At 40.7% G+C, this 12939-nt stretch overlaps 1 protein-coding gene across 4 annotated transcripts in view; it reads left to right on the plus strand.

The window, feature by feature from the left end:
• The window catches only part of LOC149001374 (kinesin-like protein KIN-7K, chloroplastic), a 45496-nt gene that overhangs the window by 12478 nt on the left and 20079 nt on the right, over window positions 1-12939 (plus strand). For all 4 annotated transcript variants that reach the window (XM_089136154.1, XM_089136157.1, XM_089136153.1 and 1 more), the window contains 3 exons: window positions 3112-3171; window positions 3880-3958; window positions 7277-7344. In XM_089136154.1, the coding sequence (XP_088992280.1) occupies window positions 3112-3171; window positions 3880-3958; window positions 7277-7344 (207 nt within the window). The remainder of the gene's footprint in view (window positions 1-3111; window positions 3172-3879; window positions 3959-7276; window positions 7345-12939) is intronic.

A 12939-nucleotide genomic window follows, 5' to 3' on the forward strand; every position in this document is an offset into this window, starting at 1 on the left:
CCATAAAAAGAGTTGATGGAGACCCATCTAACAAGTGGAGCCCCCCTTTCTGTCTACCATTGCCAATTGTACACCCCATTTTCAAGTCCTAAAACACATAGTGAGAAGGAAAAATATATTATTTTGCAGATCATATCACGAGTAAGGCTACTAATGGATAAAAGATTAACCAAAAACTTAGGAACATAAAAGACATTAGATAGGGTAAGAGAGGGCGAATGGATAATAGATCTCTTCCCAGAGATAGGGGAGAAAGACCCATCAGCCGTTCAAACATCCTTAGCAAAAGTAATAGATGAATTAGTATGAAACAAGGAAAATGAGCCTGTCATATGGTGGTTACCCCAAAGTCGATTATCTAGGAGGAATAAGTCGAATTGACACTGTGACAATTGAAAATGCCTGTAAGGAATTGTAGATCAGCAGAGGGAACAATGATAGAAGCTACACTTGCATGGAAATCGGCACCGGAGAAGATACATCAAGTTTAGACATCAACTGGCGAAGGTGCTGGACCTCGTCTAAGGAAAGAGGTGTTGGAGTACTCGGGGTGTCAGAACTAGCTAGGTTTGCAGATGCTTGATTGCTGCCCCTATTTCCATCCCTACATCCACGGGAATTTGCTGGTCATTCATGCAGGATGCAGCTTCCAACACTTATCTTTGGTATGGCACTCTTTTCCATAGTACTCGCATTTCACTGGAGCACGAGAATCACCAAAACTAGATTTATTGATACCAGACCCAGCCACTAATGCAAACTTGTCAGATGTCTAAGTGTGTACCATAGCGGTCCTTCGACTGTCCTCAGTGTCAACCGTAGCATTAGCTTGCTCAAAAGAGGGAAATGGTTCATGTGATAGAATGTGGGCACGAATCCAATCATATTCAATATTCAGCCTTGCCAGAAAATCATACACACTGAGTTTGTCTTCCCATTTCTATTAGGCAGCAACATCCGCAGCACAAGGAGGAGTAAACCGGCCATAGAAGTCAATGGTCTAATAATAGCCTCGCCGAGTGTTGTAGTATTGAGACAGGGTAAGCTTTTTTTGTTGTAACTGATGCATCTTCCTTCGGATTTCAAAACATTGTGCATCATTACCAATTTTGGAGTACGTTTCTTTTGCAACCTTCCAAATTGTTGCAGCACCGGGAAGAAGATAACTCTTTGCTATACTTGGTTCAATGGAACTAAGGAGGAATCCCATAACTAAGCACTCATTTGTCTCCCACTTGTTTTGAGCAGTACCAGGTGAAGAAAGCTTGATAGAAGTTCTATAGAGATGTCCAATCAAACCACGAGCACCAACTGCAAAAGAGACCGAACAAGACCAGCGAAGATAATTGGTCCCATTTAGTTTAACAACAGTCATCTGAAAGGAAGTAAAATCACAATCCCAAGAAACAGAAGAAACAAGAGGATTCTCCATGTCAGATGCACCAAAAGAAGTGGAGGAGACTATATCAGCCATCTTAGGAACTCAAGAATAAGTTGGTTACTAGGAAAAAAATTATTTTTGGTAGGAGAAAAAGTTCACCACCAAAAACAAATCATAAAGATGTTAAAGCACAAGCAAAAAAAACTTCATTAAGGCCATAGGAGAATCGCACAAGTGATTGGATGCTCCTAGAGCCCCTTTTTTTTTTTTTGGGGGGGGGGGTGTTCAAAATATGCTCTCAAAGCCTATCTAGTTGGGTTCGATGGATGAGGAAAAGAAACAATGGTGTGATGGTTCGATGGGTTGGATGGTTTGACGGTTGGGTTGGTTCGATGGGTTGGATGGTTCGATCGTTTTGTGTTTATAGGAAAAACTGAAAAAAGAGGATGACAGAAGTTCGATAGTTGCAGAAGAAGGTGAGACAATAGTTGCAAAGGGAAAAGAGACTAGAAATTGGAGAAATAGGAAGAAGAAAGTGAGATGATGGTTGCAGGGGAGACATATGCCTTTGCAATGGTTTTGCGATGGCTTTGGAAAGGAAAAAACAGAGGAAGGTGAAGTTCGATAGTTGTAGAAGAAGAAATAGGGAGAAAGTACAGGTTCGATGGTGGCAGTAGGGCTCAACGTGCCTGGCAACGATGGCAAAAGGGCTTGGTATGGTGGCAGAAGTATCTTCTGATGGTGGTGGGAGTCTTCTGAGTGTTCTCTGATGATGCCGATGGTGCTGTAATGCTCGATTATGTTACCTACTCTCCTTCTCCCTTTTTTTTTTTCTGCGATACAACAGGTAGGAAGGAAGGATGGGTGGGGTTCTGCGATTGAGAGTGAAAGTAAGCTAGGGTTGGCGGATCAGAGTAGGCTTTGATACCATGTTGGAAGAGTTGAAGAAATTCTGACTTGTGTCTGAAGGACATAGTAGGAGCTCTATTTATATTTAGAACTTTCCAAATACATAACAAACTAAATCTTCCCAGTGTGGGAATCTTACAAGAAAAATAAAATCCTAGCAAATCTACCCTAAACAAGGAAACCCCAATTATGGAAAGTTATCCTATGAAATTTGTATTACAAAGAGTCTGACACAAGTCTCTCTTCACTCTCCTTCCGCTCTCTTTATTGTACAGCTCCCCGATGATTCTCTCTTTATTCCCACAATTCGTTTTTCTTCTTGGAATTCATCCAGTGTAATGTTCAGAACTTGCTTCATCTCAGTCATCTCATTTGCATTACCGGAGTACTTTGTCAAAAGATTGGGTAATGTCATGTTAGAATGATCATAGGTCCCTTCCTGGGAGGAAGAATGTGGTGGAAAGAGAGTGGGTTTTTTTTTTTTTATTATTTTTTTTTTGGGGGGGGGGGGGGGGGAAGAGTGGGGTTAACCATAATCAACTACTGGGTGGGGGATAACTAAAGGGAAAATGTGAGGAGAGGGTATCGGTTGATTTGTGAGATTTTGGGCAGCTTTTGGCTGAGGGAAGCGCATGCTGTAGGAGGTGACTGGCACTATTGTAACCAGGATATTGCTTACTTTGCTTGCTGTATTTTACTTGTCTCATTTTTCTGGATCGATAGGAGTTCCTATCAAATGACTTGCATGGGGATTTTAGATTTCGCTTAGAATTAAATTTTATTGTCTAAATAAACTGTCTTTTTTGTTTCTTTCGTTCCAGGTTGTTAATGACTTGCTGAATCCAGCAGGACAGAATTTAAGAATTCGAGAAGACCTTCAGGTGGCGGTCTTTCATTTGTTTTCTTCCTGATCCTGCTTTATACATTCTGTTTTTCCTGTTTAAAATGTAGTCTGGTCATTCTAGTTTAATTCTTTCATTCTTTCCCCCTCACTTTTTTTCTGTTTATTAACAACATAGCTGTTTCTCATTTGGTTTTTGTGTTCTTCTCATTGGGATGCTTGTTGTGGCTTTATTCTTCCACCATACCCAACTATGCAAGCACTTAGCACTCTTCTAGCACAACGTCAGCCTTTGTCACTGCCTTGGGGAATTTGGGAAAGAACACTTATAGTGGATTTGAGTGAACGACTGTTGTATTATACTAGGAATGTTTTATACAATCTTGATTTCTTGGTTGGTGCCTTGGCTAAATGAGTCTGGACCTATTCTTTCGCACCCCAGTTTACAGAGAATGGCTATGAAGTTTACAACTGTTCTCCGTCCACTGGCTACAAACTTTCTAACCAAAGAAACTAGAACCTTCCCACTTCCTTAGTGCATGAATTGAGAAACCTCCTACTAAGTACAAGTGTTCTCTAGAGCTTTCTTGTCTAGAGGATTCGCTTCGAAGTAAGGTGGTGTCGAATTTATCATATTCTCAACAAGATAGGTTGGTTCAGTTTGGGTAAATGTAAGATCTAGAAGTAAATTGGTGATTTATTTGCCTAGTAATATAAAGCTCTAACTTGTTGCATGACTCGCTTGTAGGGGACCTATGTTGATGGGATAAAGGAAGAAGTCGTATTATCCCCTGCTCATGCTTTATCACTTATAGCAGCTGGAGAAGGTAGACTTCGAATTGGTTCCTTCTGCTATTCCAATCCTCTTTCTTGTGGACATGATTTGTTTTGAATTGTAGAGATTGTAGAGAGAGATTGTAGAGAGACTTACTGGATATGTTTCATGTATGAAATTTACTAAGAATTCTTCCTATAAGCAGTTTGTCCTCTCTCTCTTCCGTATATAGTAAAAATAAATAAATAAAGTCAGAGGCTGGTGACTGATGCTATGTATATGAAGGTGCTCACTCTGGATAAATTGCTTATATTAAATCATTTGAATAAAGGATTCTTGCTAGTCAGCAGTTGCATGTGCAAGAAAGAAAAAGGACATTGCCATGTTTATCACGTGTAAGCGTGGATGTCATTGGGCCCAATTATTATGTCATTGGGCCCAATTATCTGAATTATGGAGTTCTGACAAATAGGACCTTCATCCAGGGTGTGATACCCAATCAATAATTGTGTTGGCTGCATCTGTATTTCTGATGCCAGTCTTGAATCCAATTTGAGTAAATCCATTGGGTCAATGTTTTAACCAGTTATAGTCAAATGTACACTACTGTTTGAAGGAGTTATTGTTGCAAGTAGTGAAAAATAAAAATTTTAATTTGTAATATGTAATTACATTCTTAATCATTGATTACGATCACTCAAACTTGTATGTGTTAAAACCCACGGATCAAGAACCTATAGTGCTATCGAGTGATCAAGTTCATTTACAGTGTAGGCAATTTTTAATGTAGGTCCTCTGCGTTGGTGATGAATCCTTGTGGACTTGACACAATATTTTTGTAGCAGAATCAGAATAGGTTAGAAGAATACTCTAAAAGTGAGAGCAGGGAGGAAAGGAAGAGAAGAAGAGAGACAAGTGACTAATAGAATGAAGAAACCCTAGCTCATGTTACTGCAAAAATTGGTACTTAGAGCAGGTTAGTACTTCATTATGTAGATAATTGACTTGTTAGTCAAAATAGAACACATATGTACTGATGTACCTAAAGACATCAAACACCTCAATTATCTTTAAGTGTCACTGCATGCACTGAACACCTCCATTCACAGATAAAATCTTAAAGTTCCCCCTCACGCTGGAGAATAAACATTACCTATTGCGCAGCTTGGAATAAGCTGTAAGAAAATCCAGAGGAAACAACATGATGTAGTCTCAATAGGATTCAGGTGACAAATATCTCTATAGAATCAACTCAAGTTCCATTTGAGAAAGGGTAGGTTAGAAAATTGAATTCCAGGTAATAGGGTTTTGCCTGGAGGATCACTCTGGAAGTGGTGAGTAAGGAAATGCCTCACTGAAGCATTGAAGGATGCGTGTAGTATGGAATACAACAATGACGTTTAAAGTCGATACTGATTGATCAGGTAATAGTTGGTTTCTTGAAACGGTTTGCACGTTTAGGGAGTTATCATGGCATGCAAAAAACAAGGTTCCAATGGTTATATGAGCTGTAACTTGAATTGGGTCTAGAATTGGGTATAGTGTGTATGGTCCAAATCTTGCAGGTGATCTGATGGTTGGATATGGCTGGATAGTAAATTCAGATAGAACACCTTATATTCTTCTGGAAGACTGTTGTGGACTAGCAGTCCTTTAATTGCAGTAGTCTGTAGAGATGATAATAGAAGACTTGATCAATGCCCAAACGGACTTCTAGTTGTTTGTAGAATTGAGGAATGTCGTCTTCTAAGCATGGAACTTTTTCTTCAAAAAACCATTGTGGCATGACAAACACTATTTGTCCAACACCAATGTCAGCAGTCATGTCATGTCATCTTTCTTACTTGTGATCTCCATAATCTTCTTTTCACCTTGTCTTATCTGGTCTCTTTAACTTGAACCTTTTTGCTGAACTTTTCTACCTGTAGGACTTGTGTGGTTGTGCTTCATATGCTTCTCTTTTTCTTTAAGTAAAATAGAGCTAGGTCAAAGGCATGGTGAATATCACCATGAAACTTGGTTCTTCTTTTCAAATATTTCTTGCCACCTTGCTTAGATTTACGAGACTATCCAATGGCATAATTTGCTAGATTTATACTCTAATGTTCTAACAGGCTTCTTGACGTTCTACAAAAGATTGTAGTATATGTCTTATAAGTCTTGTGAGTCCTTTGTAAGTTCTTCTCATCTCTAAGTAACTATAGTTCTCTCATTGTCACCATACTTTCCTGCGACCGCTTCTGCCTCTTCGACCTGTTTCTAGGATCTCCTTAGAATAGTATATAGTCCCTGCTGAATCAACTCTGATTGCATTTAGGGCAGCAAGTTGTTGAGCTGAGCTGCTTTGGAACCTTCAACCTGCTAATTAAAAAATCATCTCGTTAGCCATGGCTTGTTTAGGTTCCTCTCTGATGTAGGCCAAGAATAGGACCTTCAATATGAACCAGCACTGTTTAGGGGATTTATGTTACAAAGGGGAAATCAGGGTCTTAGGGCTTAGTGGTTTCAATTGAGGTTGACACCTGGTTCGAGTAACCAGAGAAATAGAAAAGGAAGAGGGGGAGGTTGTGGGAAGCTAAAAGTCAAATTTGAAGCAGCACAGGAGGGATTCCATTTCTAAATTTCAGGACAGTTGAGAGAATTTAGGGATGGCTGGTCAATGGGCTTTCTAGGGGATTATTAGGCTGGGTTTTGGATCAAATGTCAACATGGTATGGGGGTGATATCCTCCAAATACTAATCGATTCTGATGGGCAGAATAGGAGCTGCAGGTTTTGTATTAATGGAAGCTTGGTGGGCTTGACAACTGTGTTCACTTTGCTTCCAGGCCTCGGGAGGGTGTTTGGAGCACAATGAACCCAAAATATTTGTTCTTCTTACGTAGCAAAAATGTTGCCGTTGTTATTATTATTATTTTTCAATTTGATTAATAAAATATGGAGGTCCAATGGTCTTTTTGCTTGATTTATACAACAAAATATCGCAAAAAAGATTCTAGTCTAGTTGGAATTCTTTTTTTTTGATGAATGAATAATATATTAAAACGAAAGAAGAAACAACAAGCCTCAAAAGGGGAGGCTAAGAGGAGGAAGTGAGACCCTAGGATACAACAAAGAGCCTGTTCCTTGGGGTGTCATCTACCGGGGGTCCGGGGGATGGGGAATAGAAGAAACTCTAGCAGAAACATCAAAATAGATTGCATGACAGCATGTTATATATTGGTTTTAATTTGGCAAATTTTAAATAAATTCCAAAAGTTTTTGTTTACCATCAAGGCTTCATTCAGTCATATGCTTCATGCCTTGATTTTCTGCATCTAATTCTTAAAGCAGTGGATTGTGCTTAATGATAAAACTTCTGTTAATGATAGAGCACAGGCATGTGGGTTCTACAAACTTCAACTTACTCAGCAGCAGAAGCCATACAATATTTACTCTGGTAAGCTAAATTTATCCCAATCTTTATTAGGAAAATGTGTGTTGCACGAATGTTTTTCTCTTCTCAATTCACCTCAATGAATTTTTGTGTTTGGAAGATGTGAGATGGAGGTACTCTGTTGCATGGTGCTAGTGTTCGTCTGCAGAGAGACACCACCATATCTAAACTGTCCAAATGTGGGTGAATTGGTTATGTGCATTATCTTTGAAACCATACTGGAAGCCAGATTATTCTGGCCTGTTTTTTACCAGTTGGAGCAGTCTGAATTCCTGGCATGGGTCTGGATGATCCAAATGACCATACTCATACAATTTCTTTACATAGAAACAGCTCTACTCTTTTGTTGTTGGAAGCAAGGAATCCTCCATAGTAATGCGCTCAATGTAACAGCTGTAGAGTTTGATCATCAAACACAAATGTTAGAAGATAACTAATATCTTGATAGTGTGCAGATTTTAGCATAAAACTTGAATTGGAAGGCAGAATTACTTGAAATTTTGATTGCCATAACTGTCTATTTCTTGATCTTTGTCAAGCTCAAGATACGTTGAAAGGTCTTCCATTTGTTTCTTTTACCAACAAATAATAAAAAATCCTGAATTTGAATTCGACTTGGGAAAAGATAACAACAACAACAACAACGACAACAACAATAAGCCTTGTCCCAACTAAATGGGGTCGGCTACATGGATTCTTGCCCTCCAATCAGTTCTGTTCGAGGCCATGCTAGATACAATGCCTAAGCTATACATATCCTTTCTCATCACTTCTCCTAAGGTTATCTTAGGTCTACCCCTAGCTCTTCTAGTTCCTTCAATATGGATTATATCACTTTTCCATACAGGGGCATTTTTAGGTCTCCGTTGAACGTGGTCGTGCCACCTCAAACGACTTTCTCAAAGCTTATCACTTATGGGAGCAACTCCCAGACCAACTCTAATATGATCATTTCTAATCTTATCACTTGGGAAAAGATAACATACCAACTTAATTGGTGCCACCAAGAGTAAAAACTTAAAAAGAAAATGACCATCCTCGCTTGGCTGATGATGGCCTGATGGGTTCACCACTTGTTCGACAATCGTCGGAACCTTTTCACTCGAGATATGTAAGTTCAAAAGGTTTTAATTCTATCCCCATGGAAAAAGCTTACTAGTACTGTAGTCCACTGTATTGGGCGAGTGTAGAGAGAAAATATGTAAATCTTTGTTTGTCTTTACAAGTTTCAGTTAGCAAAGCTGACTTGCAAACCCTTAGTGGTCTATTGCTTCCCCACACCCCTGTTGGTTGTACCCCCTGAAGATTGACAATTTGTGAAATTTCTTTGTAGTTCATAAGAGCCATCTGAACGTGCATGTCTCACCCAAAAGCCATGATGACAAAAATGGCCTGTCAAAGGTAAGGTCCTAGAAAAATATATTCATGTGCAGGGTGATGACAAACCAGTCATTACAATTAGGGACGTGTTGCTACTTGTGTTACCACTTGCCACTAGTCATGCTTCTGTTGTGGAATGACAATCCCTTCACTGAAAACAAAATGCAACAAAAATGCCCCGTATGGGCGTTGGAATCCGTACCTCTTGTCTGATCTGCAGACTGTCGAAATAAGTAACATTCCTCCATGACCCTCAGTGTGGCTTCACGAACTTGAGCCTAGTTAGAGTTTGCCTTGGCAGTATGGTTGATAATTGACTGGGTGATGCAGAATTGAAGACATATTTACGAAAGAAGAAGCCCATTGGGTTAGGCCCATCAAAGGCCTAAAGTGGTCACCTGAACCAGCCCATGGCTTTTATGGGCTAGGGCTGTTTTAGTGGGTTAAAGTTAGCCCACATATGTTGAACTTCATAGTCTAGACCTAAGCCTAAGTCTAGTTTTTAGAAAGTCAATAAAAGGGGCTTTAGTTTGAAAATAAGAGAACTCATTGTCAAAAGAGTTCTCCTTTGTCAAGAGTTAGGTAGTAGTTGAGTCATTAATAGGTAGGTGGTGTTAGCTAGTGGTTGGATGTTGCTATTAATATCTTTAGAATGCTATATAAAGAGACTTATGTAAGTGGTGAAAAAACAACTTATGAATTGAAATCAAATTGCTTGCTAGCATTCCTCCTCTTTGGAGAACCCTTGTGTTTGATCAAGGTAGGTTGGTGTTCGATCCAATCGATCCACCTTGCGGTGTGAAGCCCGGGTGTTACTTTGTTGTCCTTATTGTTCTCTTAATTCTCTTATATTGTGCCATCCATTCTTCTTTATAGCATACTGCTGTTTTGAAGACCTAGTTAGTCCTTGTTCTTAAACCAATATCCTTGTTCTACCACTTCGGTTTTCAGCCTTCCATTATATCTGAATTTTATCTACCTTAAGTCCATCAAATTTGCAATTGTCTCCCTGTGAAAAGGTCCTATTTGGCTACTGTTTTGATCTTTCAAATACAGTACTACATTATTTGGTATCAGAGCCATGACAGGGAGTGAAAATTCTGGACCATCCAGTCCAACTAATCCTATGGCAGCAATGATGGAGATGGTTCAACAACTGAGCAACCAAATCACTACAAACCAGAAGCAAATGGACGAGAGGTTCTCAGAAATGGAGGCCGAGTTGCTGCCTCTACTCATGTCCCTCACCCTCCACTTGGTGAAGAATTCCATCCAGCTCATTCTGTAGCCAATTTTCCTACTCGAAGAAATATGGGGAGAGGACCCCAAAGGATTCCAGTTGTGCAACCAACTTTTGAGGAGCACCTACGGAGTTATTTTGCTGGAGAACAACCTACATTCAATAAGCATGTTGGTGACTCTCACAGGGTTAAGCTTGAACTCAAAGAATACTCGGGTAAGCATGATCCTCAAGTCTTTTATGATTGGTTGGCAGCGTTGGATGACTATTTTGATTGGTATGAACTCTCGGAGGTACGAAAGATGAAGTTAGCACGTACCAAGCTAGTTGGAGCTGCACGTGAATGGTGGAGAACTCGCGAATATGAATTGGAAGATCGTGGTAGAGCTCCTACTACGTGGGAGGAAATGAAGGAAGAATTGAGAGAAAAGTACTTGTCATCTACTTTTCGATTGCGACTACAAGACAAGTTAAATTCTCTTCGCCAAGGGAACTTGTCGATTGTCAGAATATATGGAACAATTTGACTCTCTTTCTTCTCGTACAGGAATTCGAGAGAGGGAGATCCAAATCTTGTCACGTTTCAGATTGGGTTTACGGCCTGAAATCAATAGGGCCATTGGCGTTGTGGATGTAGAGAACGTGCGGGATTGTTTTGAAAAGGCCCTACGTGCGGAAGAATTATTGGCATCCAACAACAAAAGGTTTGGATACCAAGCCGTGGAGGCTAGGCGAAATTTTCCAGCACCAAAACCTACAACAACAACCCCTACTCAACCCACATTTCCTACCCGACAAGATAAGGGCAAGGCTCCTATGACTAGTGGCAGCCAAGCACAATGTTTTCACTGTCAAGAGGTTGGACATTATGCTAAATATTGCCCACATCGTCAAAAGATTAATGCTGTTGCTGAGATAGAAAAGTCAGCAGAGGAAGAAGATCCTGATCTATTCCCATACCCGCTCGATGATGGCGACTATGACGGAGCTGCATATGATGAGGATGATGCTAATAGAGGTGATGCTTATGGCATTCATATAGTAAGCCGCATCTTGGTGGCTGAAACCAAAGGAGAGGGCTGGCGGCGCAATTGTATCTTCTACAGCCGTATGAAGTCCGGAGATAATACCGCTTTGGTGATAGTTGACAGTGGGAGCTGTGTCAACGTTACTTTAGACACCTTTGCGAAGAAAGCAAACTTGAAGGTGGAGAAGCACCCTCAACCATATCGGGTATCCTTGCTGAATGGGAATACTCTGGAGGTAAATCAACGGTGTTACCGTACCACCGAAGCTCCATCGATATGAGGAAGAGGTATGGTGTGATGTAATCCCTATGCATCTTACTGATGTTCTGCTTGGTCGACCATGGATGTATGATAATGATGTTATGGTCGGGGGGAAGAAAAACCAATGTGTATTCAAGTTCAAAGGACTTCACACTGTCCTCCACCCAGTCAACGTCCCAGCTGAAATGCGTCAACGGAGGTCCTTGAGGACCAACCAAAAGGGGACCAATGAAGCACAAAAGCTGTTGTCCATACCGCAAAAGAAGCTGCTGGTTGTTCCTCACAAGGAGTTCATTCACACTAGCCATGATACAGGGCTGGTATTGGCTCTTGTTACAAGGGTTGTCACGCCTCCACCTGAGGCGACATTCCCTCCACCCATCAAAGAGTTACTTTTTGATTTTTCTGATGTGGTTTCCTGATGAGTTGCCTAATGAGCTACCTCCTATGCGCGATATTCAACATGCCATTGATTTGGTACCAAGTTCGGTGTTACCAAACCTACCGGCTTATCGCCTTAGCCCAACAGAGCACAATGAACTCAAAAGACAAGTGAATGAGTTGCTACATAAAGGATTCATTCAGGAGAGCTTAAGTCCATGTGTTGTACCAGCATTACTGACTCCAAAGAAGGATGGCTCATGGCGCATGTGTGTGGACAAGAGAGCAATCAACAAGATTACAGTCAAGTATAGGTTTCCTATACCGCGGCTTGATGACATGTTGGACATGCTATCCGGGGCTAAGATCTTTTCTAAATTGGATCTTAGAAGTGGCTATCATCAGATTTGTATTCGGCCTGGAGATGAGTGGAAGACTGCCTTCAAGACCAAGGATGGACTATTCGAATGGAAAGTCATGCCTTTTGGTTTAACGAATGCACCTAGTACATTCATGAGGGTGATGACACAGGTACTCCGTCCTTTTATTGGTCGATTTTTGGTCGTATACTTTGATGATATATTGATCTACAGCAAGCATCCAGATGATCACATCGATCATCTACGGCAAGTCTTGAGAGTGCTTCGCCATGAGAAGCTATACATCAATCTCAAGAAATGCTCCTTTATGCTGCCAAAGGTTGTGTTCCTTGGTTTTATTGTCTCATCACAAGGGGTTGAAGCTGATCCAGAGAAGATAACGAGTATAACAGATTGGGCTACACCAAAGACAATCACTGAGGTTCGTAGTTTTCATGGACTTGCATCGTTTTACAGGAGATTCATTCGGAACTTTAGTGCAGTCATGGCACCTATTACCGAGTGTTTGAAGCAAGGCAAAGGTGAGTTCAAGTGGACAGCAGCGGCAACCAAAGCCTTTCATCTTATCAAGCAAAAGATGACAGAGGCTCCAATACTTCGCCTGCCAGATTTTGACTGTATATTTGAGGTAGCAACTGATGCCTCACATATTGGTCTAGGAGGTGTATTGATGCAAGGAGGGCACCCTATCGCTTTCTACAACGAGAAACTCAATGATGCCAAGCAACCCTATTCGACATATGATCTAGAGCTCTATGCTGTTGTCCAGGTGTTACGCCATTGGAGACATTATCTCATCGGCAAAGAGTTCATTCTCTATACCGATCATGAGGCGCTGAAGTATCTACATTCACAGAAGTCGATAAGCAACAGGCACGCTAAATGGGTTGCTTATCTCCAAGAGTTTGTGTTCGCAATGAAGTACAAG

This window comes from Hakea prostrata, chromosome 10, assembly GCF_041222555.1.
Source record: "Hakea prostrata isolate BN-2017 chromosome 10, UWA_Hpros_2, whole genome shotgun sequence".
In the NCBI taxonomy this organism is placed as follows: domain Eukaryota; kingdom Viridiplantae; phylum Streptophyta; class Magnoliopsida; order Proteales; family Proteaceae; genus Hakea; species Hakea prostrata.